A 17,700-nucleotide genomic window follows, 5' to 3' on the forward strand; every position below is an offset into this window, starting at 1 on the left:
TGATATTTAAGCTTTGATGTCAGACAAAGCCAGACTCCTACTCATTATTATGACCTGGAGAGCGTCATTTCTGCTTTTTGAGTCTGCTTTGCAGCAGTAAAATGGACATAGTAATGCCCATCTTACATAAGACTCATAGGACTGCTGGAAGTAGTAAAGTAACATAGGTATCTCTTCCAGCCCTCTGAGGTTATTCCACAAATGTCAGATTATTCTATAAATATCAGATCTCTAGCTCTCCTTTCATAAATACAGTTTTGCCTCCTCACGTTTATTCTTCTTTATCTAGCTCAAGTAAGACCAAGTAGGTTGATCCCCTCAAGCCATAGCCAAGCCCCCCTGGTTGCTTTAATAGAAACACTCAATGGTTGAAGAGATCAGCAGCTACTGGGGAGCAGCCTTGCAAATAGCAACCTGTTCCTGACATCCACCATTTTAATCACTGCTCTCACTTGCTATATTGTCTTTATTTCTACCTCATCAATCAAATGCCTACTTTATTTTTCCCAGCTTCTTTGGTTCCTGACAAATTAGAACTTTGATTTAAATCCCACCTCAGCCTTAGATGCCTCAGTTTTCCTCCCAAACCTCTGCCATTCAGAACTGCTCACAGAATCGTACTGGCCTCCCCTGGTAGATTTCAGGACATACGCTCCATTTCAGCTGTCCCAGCTTTCTAAGGGTCTGCATTCCTTTTGTGGCTCTCAGATTTCCCAAAATCTCACGCATTTTCATTCCTCCAAACCTCACCATCCAACCTCCCATCTTGAGATGATCCGCTCTCCAGGAGTCACTCACTCACACATGGCTTCATCTCCCAGCCATCATCTCTCAGCTCGTCATTGGCACACAATGTCTGACTCTATCTACATGTAGCTACACTGTCCTTACTGCAGCCCAGCAAAAGTGGGGGTATGGAACCACAAGTCCTGTGGAAGAGCCTTTTCAAAGTAAGCCTTCTCATGTCTGAAATAGCGTCTCTTATAACTTTTACTTCAAAGCTTGTAATCCTTCATTTGTTTTATTAACATTTGTTTTTCCTCCAGACAGATCTTAAAACCATAGGGAGTGGTTTTTCTTATCTGAAAGATGTATTCTTTAGATAACAATTGTTATTCCAAAGACAGTAAATATCTGAATATGGGGTGAGGGGACAAATCCCTGGATTGTAAACAGTGGACCCTATCTTGGGTATACTTGTCAGCCTGTGCTAACTACTAAGCTCTCTGGACCTCAATTTGTTTATTTGACAAGCTGAGATTACAATAATTCTTCTTATCCTTCAAGATAGTTGTAAGGATGATGAGACATTATGTGGGCTTGTGTTTTTTTTGCAAAAGCATGTCACTGATGAATGGTAATTATTGTTATTAATGTGGCCACTATTAAATATGAACATTAAGTTATATAATTACTATCCCAGAATACATCCATTTCTTGTTTTTATTTTGCACATATTTTTGAAAAGGCGTTTGATTCTAAGACATATGTTTTGGATTTTAGCATCTTTGATACTGGAATGAATCATATAATCTAGGGAGAGTCAGAGTTTAGTTGGTGGCATTTATTCCTTTCTTAGTGGCACAAAAACATACTGAGGGTTTTGCATTAGTATCTTAGACTCTGGAGTGTGGCATTTGGATAGTAGAGGAAAGCTGCAGATGAGTCAAAATAAGAGTACTTTATCTATTCAAATGAAAACTTTATTAACCAAGTGGGGATGTGACCACCCCCCAAAATCAGCAAAATGTTTGAGACCTTCAGAACAGAAGGTATTTTCTTGGATCATATAACTTTCTGTGGTACTCCATGGGAAAGATTTTTATAAGGACCCCTAGCTTATCATAGCTTTTGCTCACAGATCTCCCAAAATGAATGTAATCCTCTTTCATCTGAGTTTAGGGAAACCTAAAGGGTAATAAATTTGGCAGCACCAAAACACAGTCTACTTTCAAAGATCCTGAAAGAGAAATAGATACATTTTTGTGTATGAAATGTTTATATTTTTATATAGGATAACACATATATTCCATTTGCATTTATATTCTTATACTAGAACATCTACTTTAATGAGTAGAAGATTGTAAGCAAAAATGTCACTGCTTTTTTAATTCCCAAGATATTTATGGCTGGCCTTACTTTAAAAGTAGCCACAAAGAGACAGATTTCTTCTAACTTTTTTCTCAGATTTTTATGGTGCTTTGAAGTTTACAAACTACATTCACACACACACAATTCCTATTCATTATACTTCTATTATCATCCCCATTTTAGAGATGGGAAAAGGGAATCGAGGTGAAAAGACTTATCCAAGGTCACACATACAGTGAGTGAAAGCAAAGTTGCTGTGGGCATTCATTCATTCATTTAGTGTCACATTTACCCAGAAATCTATTGTCTCTCTGGAAATGTACTAGGTCCTAGAAATAGCAATGTAAACAGTAAGAAACTTGCCCCTCTTTACCTTTTCAACCTCTCCCCCACCTCTGTGACTCAGAGCGGCAAAGAGCAGAACTTTCATGTAGCCCAGACTTCCTCTCTTGGTCTGGACAGTCCTCATACATCTGGAATATGCAGGTCTAGGGTCAAAGTTTAAAAATAAAAAATTCAATACAAACAAAAGTTTCCAGGGAGGCTTTTTTTTCCCCTTCTAGGTTTTCTCCTTTGTGAACCAAAAAGAGGCATTTGGAATTCAATCACTGGGAGTCCAGGCAACCTTCTGGTGGCCCAAAGGCTACAGGCTCCCCTCCCAGCCCTGCAGAATAGAGATGAGACCCCAGGACAGAGAGTTGGGGTACTTACTGATGGGAATTCTCATTTTAAATGATGGGAGTAGATAGTATATTAGGACTTTATGTTTTGCTTAATATATTTCAATTATTTTTGACCTTTCTTTGAGAAAGAAAATTGGAAGCAGGCATGAGTCTTGGAAACCCAATGTCATCCATCATGAGGGAGCATCTGAGTGCTAACAGTAGTGCAGAGCTCTGCTAAAAGACCTTTACTGAGCACTCCCCATGCATTTGTGGGCATTACCTCATTTAATCCGTGCAGAACTCTATGGGTAGGAAACAGACAAGGAAGCTGAGTCATAAACCTAGTAAATGACAAAGAAGGAACTCAAACCCGGATAGTCTAGATGTAGAGCTCACACCTCTGACCCTCCAGCAATACTGCTTACCTTATTTCTGTGAGCTTACCCAGTAATTGGAGAGATGACACAAAGGCGCATAAAACATGTGGTACATATAAATGCCATTGTGTGACTATGCAAAGTAGGTGTGCAGAAGGACAATGTGGATTAGGTTTGGGGCCATACGGTCACCAACACAACCATGCACCTGGGCTCTTGTAACTTGACATTAGTCACAGCCAGTTGTAAGGAATAGGCATGGCTGTGTGCCAATAAAACTTTATTTACAAATACAGATGGTAAGTTGGATTTAGTCTGTGAGCTATAGTTTGCTGACCCCTAACATAGAGATACAGGCTGTAGGTTTCATTAAAAAGATCAATTTAATCTGGAGCAGTTGGAGGGAGCTTCAGAATTGCTGAGTTCAGCCTGGAAGGAAGATTTGAGACAAACATGCAAGACAGTTCCACAGCCTAGCCCTACACCTCTGGGCTCTCCTTCTATAACCTTCCTCTTGCTGGGTACTCTCCCATCATGCTGGCATTTTCATTCCTAGGCTTTAATTATGTACCAAGCTTATTCTTACTCTAGAGACTCCACACTGACTGATCTTTTTGCCTGGGAGCTCTTCCCAGTTCTCCTCCAGGCTGGCTCCTTTGGTCAACAGATCTCCTCTGGAGTATTACTGCTTTCCTAGTGGCTTCTCCGAGGAACAGGTTAAAGTATCCACCCTCCAGCCACATTGTTACCCCATCTTATTTTCCTAATGGCATTTATGATTCCTGAAATTACCTTCTTCATTTATGTGTGTGTTTGGCTGTTACCTATCTCTTCCTTCACTGCTTCCAGAATATATGCTCCATAGCATGAGATCCATGTTTATATTCTTCACTGCTGTATATTCCCAGCACCCAGACCATGACTGGAAAAGAAACAAGCAAAAAATACTTGCAGATGTGAAGGAAGAGGGAGACGGGACAAAGAGAGATGTGGGAGGAGACAGAAAATGCAAGCATGCCCTATTAGGTCATGTTTAATTTTCTCCTGTTCTGTAACTGAATAGACTATAGCTATGATTAGAATGATCCATCATTCAGTGCCCATACACTATTTCAATTAAGAAAATATCCTCATCCTGTAATTAGAGGATGATAGCACTTGGTTATGGTCATTCTTTGGTCAGAAGTCTTCCGTATTTCTGAACTATGACAGAACTGTGGTCTGAGTTATAGAATGGCTATTCCTGAAATTAAAAAATGTACACTTATCCCCATTATGTTTGATTGAAAATAAAGCTCTCTATTAGAGTTTAATGCTTAAACATATGCATTAAAGAGCAAATAATCCTTTTTCTCTAATTCAAAACTATTGTTAAATCAAGCCTTTATTATATTAATTTTATTCTTCTTCCTTTGACGTTTGTTTGTTCCAACCAGCTCCAAGGTTGGTGCCTACAAGCAAGACATCTGGCTGGCCTGTCATCAACAAGTGCCCAGGCTGCTTTTCTATTTGTTCCAGTTTTCCTTCCTTACCAAGACTTCTATTCCCTTAAACTGCCAGGACCAGTCATACTGAAGGCTTTCTCAGACAGCTGTAAGGTTAACAGTTTCTCTGGATTTCCCTACATTTTTTCTTTCTGTGCAAGTAAGGCAGACAGATACATTAACCTTTGACTAGATCATGGTAGTAGCTGTGGCCCATGATTCTCCTCTCTTTCCAGTAAAAAGGGAGTAACATTTCACACTCAGACCCCTTAAAAATTGGTATACCTTCTTTGAAAACTATGTGGTCACTCTCTCCTCTTTTGCTTTTGCTTTAAAAGAGTCAGAATAAAGTTTCGGGCTTGGTCATAGCAATTTCAGCGACATTATCTTTTTCTTCTCCAAGATCTTGATTTTCTTTTGTTTTACATTTTTCTTCAAACTGATTTCAGTATTAATTTATAGGTAATCTTGTTGTAGGCTACCTTAAGTGTATGAACAATGGATTAATTTTTAAATTCCAAGCAACTTCTTAGCTGCTATCATTTGAAAACTGTTTCACTGAGAGATATACAGATTAAATACTTCCTAGTTGATTCCCTTCCCAACAGTTGCAACCTATTTCTAGTGCAAGCCCAAGTTTCTACCATAAACTAATTTTGGGAAAAACATCTAAACAGAAATTTGCCACGTTTTGTTTCATAACTGATATGACCTGATATAAGTTTGTCCTTAGTCTCTGACATATTCCAGAGACCAATGCTTATTTATGAACTGTGCATCAGTACTGAGAAATGGCCAAGTGCCAAATGCATCGTCTATGACCCTCAACTGTACCAACTTAATTTATAAAATGTAACTGCTAAGCCAATAATGAGGTTCTGAACATGATCATATCTTTGCAGTGAGTCACCTTGCAACTGAAGGAAAACAAGACTGTTCTAAACATTTATAATTTCACTAAGAAATCTTCCTTGTTGCTGTAGTGATTTTGATGCTTTTTAGCTAAAAAAGTTAAAACTCTACACTGTTACTACCATGGCTAACAAACGACAAATGGATCAGATGGAATGGATTACTAAGGTGACATGGGACTAGAGTTGTTTGGGTTTATAGCTGCCAAGATTATAGCCCAGAAAGAAAGACAGCATTAAATAGTGGTCAAGAGCAAGTCCCCGGGAGCTGCCAGGTTGGAACTTTTCCCCTTCATAGTTGAGATTTATGTGTTCCGATGTGGGGTTCAATCTCATAACCCTGAGATCATGACCTGAGCCAAAATCAAGAGTCAGATGCTTAACTGACCAAGCCACCTAGGCACCCCTTTATGGTGCTTTTTTAATGGAACATTCATTCTCACTTCCTAGGCCTTATAACATTTAGAAACCAGTGTCTAGTATGTGTATGTGTCATCGTGGACAATTTTATGAACCATTCTGATTTAAAATTCATATATTATTAACCATAAAATTTAGGTTAAGTAAATTCTAATCTTTGGAGTCAAACCAAGTTGCTTTGAATGCCAGTGCTATTATGTGTTCTTTTATTAGTTGTGTGTTCTTTGGCAAATTCCTTAAGCTCTCTGAGTTCTGGTGTCTCATCTGAGAAATACAGAAAAAATTATGCAGAGTTATTACATAGATTAAAAAAAAAGATCCTGTAAGCAAATACTTAGCATAGTCAAATGTTAATAATGAAACAGTATATTTGATGGATAATCAGTAAGTAGTTAGCATCAAAATATTAAATCCTGTTTACTTTCTCATTGAAACTTGGCCAGTTTCAGGGAACCCCTCCTGGCTACTCCTTCTTCATCACCATTACTGATAACTCCTACTTTTTCTAGTCTCTCTTCAGTGCATGTTCCATTTATGAAGCCATATCTTAAACTTGCTGACGTGTCTATTTGGAACTATTCCCAACTGTGTTTATGCTGTCTTCTCATTGCTGTTAAAGCATGTGAAGGGCAAAAGAAACCTTTTTTTTTTTTTTTTTTTTGGTTTCTTTTCATTAAGCCTTGCGCAGTATTCTATGTACCATAGGCTGTTTGTTGTTTCTTAATGGATAAAAAGAGTGGTCATTATGCATTTCTTTTACTAAATGGAGGAGTAATGAGATCCTAGGCTGAGTCCATGTTGAAGTGGAAAATCTAAGTGGAACTGAAGAGAAAGTCATAAAGAAATCTTCTATAGCATAGTGTAGTATTCTGCTGAACTCAAAGGAAATGATTGTAGAAACAAAAGGGGGGCAGTGTACTAAGAACATTCTTTTGTGGTACCCCCAAGTGAGGATTTAGAATAGGATCCAGCAGAGCAAGAGGAAAAGAACAATTCAGATAAGTAGCTCTACCAGGTAAGTAGAGAAACACTTCAGGGGTGGGGTGTGTGTCTGTGTGTGTGTGTGTGTGTGTGTGTTCAGAAGCCAAGGAAAATTTAAACTAAGAAAAGACCACTAGCTTTTATGAGATCATTGGAAACCTTTGAAGACTGCTTTGAATACAAATTAAGAGGGGTTCAGACAGAATAGGTTATTGGGAAGTCAATGTAGCTGGCTCAGGAAGAAGAGAGATTTGATACAAGACAGTAGAGATGAAAGGTGTGAGGAGGGTGGAGATAAAACCAAAGATTCTTAAATTTCAAACAATAATTGAAAACAAATAATTGAAAAGCTCAAATAAAACTGTTCTCCTTTCCAATGGCATTCTTTTTGGAATTGTTTCTTAGAATTCTTCTTATTAGCATGAGAAAAATGAGAAGTAAATCAAAGCCAATGGTCTTAATTTTTCCTAATACACATGATGTTTTAAAGATCAAGACATGGACTTGCATGGATTAAAATGTTTTCAAATCAATTACAGTAAAACACAACACCATTATTGAAAAATGAAAGTCTAAAGCTCTAGATAATTCATCTGTTACCCACGTTCAGTGTCATATCAAAAAAAAAAAGAAAGAAAATTATAGGATTTTATTAAAAATTAATTATCTGTTTTCTATATGAATAGGTCCCTCAGGATGACTGGACAGGGTACACCCCTCGTGGTAAAGACGACGAAATCCCGTGCCGAAGAATGCGGAGTGGCAGCTACATCAAAGCCATGGGAGATGAAGACAGTGGTGACTCCGACACAAGTCCCAAGCCTTCTCCCAAAGTTGCTGCACGAAGAGAAAGCTATCTCAAGGCTACTCAGCCATCCCTTACAGAACTCACCACACTCAAGTAAGTGTTTCCAGTGCTCTACTTCTTGTAGTCCAGCTCCTTGTATTAGCACCTAGAATCAGATAGTGTGACTCCTGGAGTGACTAGGGCAGAGTCCACTTCTGAAATGAATTAAGATTTCTGGTCAAAGAGAAGATCTATGTATCTCAACTCTTAGATGTTTTCTTAACCACTAAATCTGAATTTTTCAGATAATTGAGTAATATAATTGGGCAGATGATCTTGGAGAAATTTATAGAAAGCAGCTATGTTTAAAAATTGGGTCATATGTGAAGGTTCTTGATATAGGTTTTTAAACTGGACACTAAACACATATAATTAATAAGACCTTAATAATGCTTTGCGGGGCACATGGCTGTGACTCTTGAACTTAGAATTTTAAGTTTGAGCCTCACATTGGGTATTGAGATTACTCAAAAATCAAATCTTTTAAAAAATAGTTTTGGGTTTTGAAAAATATAAGTAGTCCTTACCTCCATTTGTGCTATTTGTAAATAGAGAACAGCACTGCAAAAGAAACTACTGAAATTTATTATTTTAAGCAAGGCCTAATTTAATTTTTAATATTATTTATGAAGAGTAAATCAGAACCTTGGAATATGTCAAGGCTTGAACCATAATTTAAAAAATATATTATGGATAATTCAGATTTTTAAGTACCTTTTCCCATATTTTGAAGAAATACATACTACTATTCATGCATTTACTTTATGTTACAGAATAAAATATTAAAAGACAAAATAAAAAAAAATACAAAAAGGCCAAAGCTGTCAGATTAAGGAAAACAAACTAGATAATTAATCTAGAGCACTGAAAAATAGTGGACTATTCTATGAAGGAAACATTTAAATAGCAAAATACGCTGTATCTTCAATAAGTAGACAGAGAGAGTCCTCTCACAAAAAATTTTTTTCAAGAGGTCATGTGGAAACTCTCCAGATTATTTCAATAAAAAATTAATACCAATGACACTAGTAAACCAACCCAAGAAAAGAAGCTTTTTTTTTTTTTAGATTTTATTTATTCATTTATTCATGAGAGACAGAGAGAGAGGCAGAGGAAGAAGCAGGCTCTCTGCGGGGAGTCCGATGCACACCCTGAGCCAAAAGCAGATGCTCAACCACTGAGCCACCCAGGTACCCTCGAAAAGAAGCTCTTCTTACTTTCCTTCGGCTTACAGATGCCCTTCCCCCTTGCCTTGATGACTACTGGTATTAGTTTTCTAGAACTGCCATAACAAAGTCCCACAAACTGGGTGGCTTAGAACAACAAACACTTGTAATATCACAGTGCTGGGAGCTAGAAGTCTGACATCCAGTTATCAGCTGGGCCATGCTCCTTGAGAAACGTGTTGAGGACAATCCTTCCTGGCCTCTTCCCAGCTTCTGGTTGTGCTGGCAATCCTTGGTATTCTTTGGCTTTCAGCTGCTGCACTTCAATCTCTGCCTCTGTCATCACATGGCCGTTCTCCCTTCTGTGTCTTCCCACAGTTGACTTTCATGACACCACTCATATTGGATTAGAACCCTCCCTAATGACCTCATCTGTACTTGATTAAATCAGCAATCCCTATTTCCAAGTAAGGTCATGTTCACAGGTACTGGAAGTTAGGACTTTGATATATCTATGTGGGGAATGTCATTCTGCCCATAACACTGCCACACAAAGTAAAAGTTGATCACAGGTATGAAAAATATAAACAGGTTATGTTGTACATTGGCACATCTCACAAAGGCTCAGAAAATCAAATATACCCAGTCTAGGGGGAAAAAAAACCAACCAACCTGGATTTGTAATAAAGGCAGTCTGCCAAGGTGGTTTAAAATGAGGGTGGCCAAGGATAACTTCTGGCAAATATCTTCTATGGACTTTAAAATATCTCTCCACTAGAGACCATAATAGGCAAACACAGTCCTGGTGTTAATTAACATCTTCCAGAAGAAGCAAAGAAGAGAATGCTTAGGTCATGAAAGTCATTTAGACCTTCAAGAGCTCAGTTTCCTCAGCAAGCAGTGGGACTCTGCAACCTCCAGAGTGCCTTCCACCACATTAGTATTGTTAGTTGATCTCTCAGGATGCTTTTGTCACATGGGTCTCGGGTAATGAGACATAGTGATTGCTGCTGCTCACAGTAATACCCAGGTATGGGGAGAACCGAAAGGAGTGGAGCACAAGAAAGGTGAGGGAAGTGCTCTGAGGAGGCTGAGTACAAAGGTAGGTGCAGAAATCACTTCTCACATTTATATGCCTTGGGCTACTTTCCACACACCTTCAGGGCTGGGGTGGGGGGGTGGCAGATATTTGCTCTGAAGTCATTGGAACTCTTTCTTTTTCATTTTGCTTCCTACATAATATATTCCTTTCAAGTCCTGGGCCCTATTTTTACAACCATCATGTATTTCTTCGACTTCTCAGAAGTTTTAAGAGCAGCAGTTTTTAAGAGTTTTAAGAAAGAGACTAACACAGATAGTGGCTAAGATGTTGGTAGAGAAGTCAGCTACTTCAGACAGTGAAAACAATCACTGAGCTGAGCTGTTAGTGAATATTTTCTTCCTCCAAACCTACGGAAATTCAAAATGGCAACCAATTTACTAGGGGACCCCTAATAAATTAGACATTTTTTTCTTTACTCAAGATGGAATTTCACCAGACCGTCTCTATTCTTTAGCAAGCAAGACAACATCTGATCATCATTCAAATATGCCGTTCTTCTCTTTCCTATCATCCCATTCCCCAGGCTTATTTCTCATAGTCATGTTTGTCTCCATTCATTCCTCCTTCACCTGGCTTAGGGATTCCATTCCTCTTTACAGTCTACGTATTAAGCTTCCATCATACTCAACTACAGATGATTCCTGGTGAGTTCTAGTTTAATGGTTCTTAAGGAGGCACACAAGAAGCCAACAGAAATACACTATGGAGGCAAAAATTCAAACATAACATGACTTATAATCAATGCTGTCTTTTATTCCTTAATGATGTTTTGACTCAAGACCATCATTATTTCTCTAGAAGTTTGAAGCATTTAGTCCCTCGTGAGAAAAAAAATATATATCCCCATATCCTGGAATTCTATTTCCCCAAAAAAGAAAACTATATTTTTGTTCTTACTTCTTTGACATTTAAGTCAATTTTTTTTTCCTCCTTCCTCCTCAGCAATTCACAGCTTTAGGGATGAATCATAGCCATGAACCAAGATAACTAAAATTAGCCAAGTGAGATTGGGGCAACATTTTGTTTGAGGTTTTCAACTCCTATCTTCTGTCAGAAATGTTGGAGAGAAAGCACTCCTGTACTTTCTTACATTTTCTCTTCTCTATTTTTAAAGGCATCTTGAGGGTTTATTTACGTCACCTACTCAGTGTTATTGTGTCCAAAGGCCAGTTGAACATTCCAGAGTCACGAGCAGGCTTCAGACAGGGAACTCCATCTTTGGGCCACGAAGTTTCTGTAGCTACTCACTGAGGACCATTATCTCTCTCATTCCCTTGTCTTGTTCCACAGCTGGTAACAAATCCCTTCACCTCCCCATTAGCTTTGCCTTCTTTCTTTGTTATTAGCTAACCATGATGAACTTGAAATGGATAATCAAACATTAGTATTTTCAAATAATAACTTCTGGATGCTTAATAGTAAATTCTCAGGCAAGTCCAGAAGAGGTTTAGTGGCCAGAATCCCCTCAAAGTGTGTTGCCACAGCTTGGCTCTGATGAATTTAAGCCTTAGTTGGATTTGTTATGATTTGCTATTTATTCTAGCATCGAGACTACTGCCTACAACCCTGATTAGTTAAAACCACGTCCAAATCCTGTCTTGGACTTCCCCCTCCCCCCCCCCAGTAGAACTTTTTAAAAAGTGAGCTGCCATTTAAAAGATTCTAAAGTTAAATTCAACCATCCATTAATTCTAGGTAAATAACACTTTAAAATTTCCTCATACTTCTTTATCCCTCATCCAAGCACTAAGACAAATTTTCTCCTTGAGGAAGTAGTCATTATAATCATAGACTTTGAAAGGCCTCTGAAATTGGCAAGGAGGGCTCCAGGCTTCTTTGCATGTTTGGCTTTGGGGGTGACCAGTTAGGTAGAATGTGTAGCAACTTTGATAAACTATCTAACAAAAGATTTCAAGAAGGTTCATATTCAGTCCTAAATGCCTTGAAGGTAGGTAGTTTTTCATTTTCAAGATGCTTAATCCTCTTAATGTTCATTATTTTCCTGATCCTGAACATATATATCATACATATATATGGATTAATGTCTCTGAGCCCTACCCCCCAACACACACCCAAATATAATGAAAGGCTTAGGCTTTTAGCATGATAGTACCACCTAGATGACTCCCATCACAGCTCCCCCACCCCACCCCACAACCCCCAGGCCCGTGGCAGACAGCATTAGCCAATCCCAGCTTTAGTGGATCACAGGACCCTTTCCACTGAACACAGATACATTTCAGAACCCTTCTCAACACGATTCTCCAGCCCCTACTTCTCACTGACTGATGATGCCGTAGGTTCCTGTGTCTCATTCACATGGTCTCAGACTTTTCAGCACTACTGTATATAATTGTAAGGATGAGGCACAGAAGATCTGGGAGTTCACTGTTTAAAGACAAAAAGAGCAGTACTGGTAAATAAAATAATTTGAGAAGAGGCATATGGGGTGTTCTCCTACAACTGTAGTCTGGAAATTTAAAATGGATCCATCTTGGGGATCCCTGCATGGCTCAGCGGTTTAGCACCTGCCTTTGGCCCAGGGCGTGATCCTGGAGTCCCGGGATCGAGTCCCACGTCGGGCTCCCTGCATGGAGCCTGCTTCTCCCTCTGCCTGTGTCTCTGCCTCTCTCTCTCTATGTCTGTCATGAATAAATAGATAGAATCTTTAAAAAATAAAAAATAAAATAAAATAAATAAAATGGATCCATCTTATTTTATTTTGTAAGTGGAATTGGGACATGCCTAATTAAATCAATCTGATCTGCTTATTTTGAGAGACTGTATACAGCTGGTGCTTAGTGTTTTCACCAAGGGCATCTTCACCTCTGCTTCACCTCTGTTCTCACATCTGCTTGTTACCATTGAGAGCTGCAAGGAAGGGCTGATGATTTCTTAAAGATTTTATTTATTTATTCACGAGAGACACGGAGAGAAAGGCAGAGACACAGCAGAGGGAGAAGCAGGCTCCCTGCAGGGAGACTGATGCGGGACTCGATCCCAGGACCCCAGGGTCATACCCTGAGCCAAAGGTGGACGCTCAACCATTGAGCCACCCAGGTGCCCCAAAATGGATCAGTTTTATATCAAGAACCCAAAACAAGCTTCTTGCTAAAGTGTCTGTTTTGGGGTATCTTCGTATAAACTTCTCACTCCCTTTTTTCTCTCTAGACATACTGTGTCCTCTGCTAGTTCCTCACATTCCACAAGCTCCTCCTGCCTACTTACAGTTCCTCAGATCCTTCTCTCCCCAGAAAAAGGGGAATTAGAGTATGTGGACATGAGAGCATTGAGATTTTTTTTCCCCTTAGAACATAAACCATGTTTAAGAACGTAGCCATATATATCTCCTCCCATCTTTGTCGTAAAGTGGTATGAAATGCCTGTTTTCCTTTGTGGTCTATTTTCCCCAGACACTTTGATGTTCCTTTCCTACCTGACCCTCAGTATGATTTTACACATAACAGCTGATGCTCTTTATAATGGAAGAGAACAGAATAATACGACCTGACACTACAATAGTTTGTGACTATAATTCAGTGACATGAATTCAAGAGAGTTTCCCATCCTTTCCTGACCATAGTACTTTCTTTTATTACATTCTATCCTCCCAAGTCCCCCATCCCCAGGTTCCAGAGTGGTAAGAAATGGAAAAAAGTTTAAAACTAAAACTCATTCACTTGCTCATAGAGAAAGTATCTAAATATGTTTCAACCCCTTGCTAGAAATAAGCCTCATTGAAAAACAAAACAAACAGTAACTGGTACAAGAAATTGCCTGCTGTATTCAACTCAGGTCACCATTCCCAGCTTAAGAAAAATCAATTCCTCTTTCAGTATGAATACCCTCCTCCAAATGAGAGGAGCATGGGCGAGTACTGTAGTCTATACCACATCTTGGTTTCTTGCCATATAATTGCTCTTTATTTTTTTTTAAAGATTTATTTATTTATTTATTTATGATAGACATAGAGAGAGAGAGAGAGAGACAGAGACACAGGAGGAGGGAGAAGCAGGCTCCATGCTGGGAGCCCAACGTGGGACTCGATCCCAGGACTCCAGGATTGCGCCCCAGGCCAAAGGCAGGTGCTAAACCACTGAGCCACCCAGGGATCCCATAATTGCTCTTTAGAAAAGCCTGTTTGAGAAGGAAACTGACCTAGATTGGCCTGTTCCTATAATGATCACGACCTCAGAGGAAAGAAGTGCTTCTGTATCTTTGAGGAAGGTGAAAGAATGAAAGGAAATTCAGATACATTTTAGAGAAAGAAAGATTTTAAAACACAGAATAGAGATTTAAGTTTTAATGATCTAAGTGCCTGAGTTCTAAGGACTCTACATTCTTGTTTTTTGGTTTGGTTTTTTTTTTTTTTAATTGTTTTTTTTTTTTAATTAATTAATTTATTTATTTATGATAGGCACACAGTGCGAGAGAGAGAGAGAGAGGCAGAGACACAGGCAGAGGGAGAAGCAGGCTCCATGCACCGGGAGCCTGATGTGGGATTCGATCCCGGGTCTCCAGGATCACGCCCTGGGCCAAAGGCAGGCGCCAAACCGCTGAACCACCCAGGGATCCCGGGTTTTTTTTTTTTTTAATCTTCTAAATCACCATAACACTAAAAATGAAATTTTCCCCCACATTACAAATGAGGAATCTACATGTCAGGGAGATGAAATAATTTGTCCAAGGTTATATGTCAACTAGCCATCAAAGGTAAGATTGTAGCCCAGGTGTTGAAAGCAGAAAGGATACAAAGCTGGGTGGCATGATGGGCTTCTCTAGACTGCAGTGATGAGCTGCATAAGAGGAGTCAGCACAGAGGAGAAAAGGAAGGTCTCCTGGGTGTGGACATCTGAAAAGTGGCATCCATAAAAAGAGCTGAAAAAGCAGATTTTGAGGGCGAGGCAGGGGTATAGGCAGGGGGTATGTCAGAGGCTGCAGTGAGATACATCCTGGCCCAGAAGTACAAGCAGGCACACAGGCAGCTCAAACAGGAAGGGCTTTGAGAACACTTTGACTCAGGCTTGACTCAGGCTTCACCCTGGGATGAAGGAAGGAAGGACCAAATGACCAACAGATCGGAGATAAAGGAGGCATTGGCTGATGGAGGTTACAGGAAGAAGTAATAGCTCTTAGGAGCTTGCGTCCAGCTTCATCAGGGCTGGTATAATAACAAACCCTATCCCTGTATCCATTCTGTGGCTGTACCATATATACCTGAGCCAACTTCTTAGCACCTGGCAAAGCCCCAAAGACCAGAGAAATGTGAGCAGGGGAGAATCCCTGAAGAGGGTTCTGGAAATGAAGATTCCTCAGTCCCTTTGGGTAGTACTGATCAGAAATGCTACCCACTGGTCTGCCAGGAAGGCTTGTTTTTGCAGAGAGCTTTCAAATTCCTTTACATTGACTGTCTGCTGGCTGCCATGCCTTCAGTGTAATATCTATATTCGCTATTAATGTGCAGAAAACCAGGCAACAGAGAACACCCTACTAATAATCAGCAATGGTATTCGTGCACTCACTCATTTATTCAGTACCTTTAATATTGAAGTACTGTGGAAGACATTTGTACCAGGTTTCAATAAATTTATTAAATGCTTCCCTAAACTCTAGTTTTCCATGGTCAAGTGGAAAACAAATATATATGTTTTTATATAGATATATTTTTGCATAGGCATATATTTTATTTTTGCATCTATTCTATTTTTATATCTATATTCTTACAGATATTCTTATAGATATTTATACCTATATTCTTATAGATTCTATATTCTTATAGACCTGTGTTTTATATAGGCATAAATATATATTTATATATAAATACATACATTTTTAGAGATATAAACATACCATAAAAGATACTCTAGAGTATATAGATGTGCTCTAAAACCAAAGAATGGTGGAAGAAAGCACTGCAAAGGAGAAATAAAATTCAGAGGCTGAAGGTATTAAAGTTTATTATTTTGTTCAGAATTTTTTTCTGGTCAGAAAAATCCACTTGATATGGGGAGAGTGTTTTTTCTTTTTTTCATTGCAGATTACTATTGTGTCAACATAGTCCATGTTATTAGTTTTGCTTTCATTTTATTTCATTAAAGCAATCCTCCTCACGCACCTCAGATGGCAGTGCACTCTGAAGGAAAGAGAAAAGCTACTTTAAAGGAAGCCTCGGCAGACATATTAGGAGCTGCCTCTAACCCTTTTAGAAGAGAAGCTGTGTGAATCCTAAATAAAGGCACCTTTACAGAGAATGCATATGGAATAGCAAAACCATTGACATTCCTGTATTTAAGTAAGATGAAATGAAATCAAAACTACAACCCAAGGATTTAGGTTAGCTGCAAGGTGAAACTTCTAATCATAAAGTTATTAATTATGGAATAAATTAATTTGGGAGTTTGGAGAGAAATTTTTCCAGGCACTTTTCAAAACAACCTGAACTGTACCTCTCAGAGAGCTTTGATAATTCTGCTTGGTGATTTTGGTGAAATGGACAGAATCTCTGTGTGAGATCTTCCCGACAAGTAGAGTCTAAGGTTTCAGCCTAAGACCACCATCATATTCTTATGTACATTCATCCTGTATTTCTAAGTGAGATTTGTAGGCACCCAGATAATTCACTACTCCCTAAGTACATCACTGCTCTTCCTCTTCCTGACTCTTCCATTTCTGTCACCCAAGTTACCAGTCTCCTAAATTCAATCATGAAATACTGCAACGCAAACTCTCACCTCTTCAAGCTTTAGGGTTTCACTGCTCATCTGAATGATCACAAGGACCAATCTCTCTTGCTGCCACCAGCCTGTCTCTGCAACAACTCCTTCTGCAGACTTTCTGCCAGGTTACTGAGACTTCAGCTCTGAATCCCATTGTGTCTATAAACTTAGTCCTCAATAGCATTCAGTGTCACAGTAAGACTTCATTCTCACTGGAGATCTTCTTTTCTGCTGTTCCCTTACACATACTCTATGCTTTGATTAAACTGCTAAGCTACTAAGATCAATTATAATCTTAGGATCTACTTTGCTGGCTTCAGACCCATGCTAGTCAAGATAGGTTAGATTATGCTAAGAGTGAAAAACAACTCCTAAATCACAGAGGCTTCCAACAACAAAAATTAATTTCTTGCTCATGCTACATGTCCATCTTGGGTCAATGGGAAGCTCTGGTCACCATGATCAGTCAGGAACTAGGTTGTGGGTACTCTATATCAACAAAGATTTCCAAAGGCACCAAGGCAGTTCAAGACCACAGCATCTCTTGCTTCTACCCTTAAGTGAAACAAATCACCTCCATTCCCATTTCATAGGCAAAAGGTAGTGGCATGGCAATGTCTATCTTCAAATAGGGCAGAGAAAAAAAAAAAAAAAACAAATAGGGCAGAGAAAACAATATTACCATGTGCCCAGGACATGAACACACAAAACAGTATTTGATGAGCAGCACTGATGACTACTGAAGCCTATTCTTCAAAGATCAAATATCTGGCTCTCTCCCTCTCCTGCAGGCAAAATATATTCAAGTCCATTGTCCCCATTAAAGGGAGAAAACCCAAATCTTAGTCCTATCCTAAACCTCAAAGATTATGATCTGTAGGTGATGAATGTTAATCTGTAGAGCAGAGAATGATACACTGTCCTATCTACAATCAGTTCA

The 17,700-nt window shown here is 39.0% G+C and overlaps 1 protein-coding gene across 30 annotated transcripts in view; it reads left to right on the forward strand.

Moving 5' to 3' along the window:
- The window catches only part of DLGAP1 (DLG associated protein 1), an 874,662-nt gene that overhangs the window by 601,859 nt on the left and 255,103 nt on the right, over positions 1-17,700 (forward strand). For all 30 annotated transcript variants that reach the window (XM_072828886.1, XM_072828884.1, XM_072828893.1 and 27 more), the window contains one exon: positions 7,616-7,830. In XM_072828886.1, coding sequence (XP_072684987.1) covers positions 7,616-7,830 — 215 coding nt within the window. The remainder of the gene's footprint in view (positions 1-7,615; positions 7,831-17,700) is intronic.

Source organism: Canis lupus, chromosome 6 (assembly GCF_048164855.1).
Source record: "Canis lupus baileyi chromosome 6, mCanLup2.hap1, whole genome shotgun sequence".
Lineage (NCBI taxonomy): Eukaryota > Metazoa > Chordata > Mammalia > Carnivora > Canidae > Canis > Canis lupus.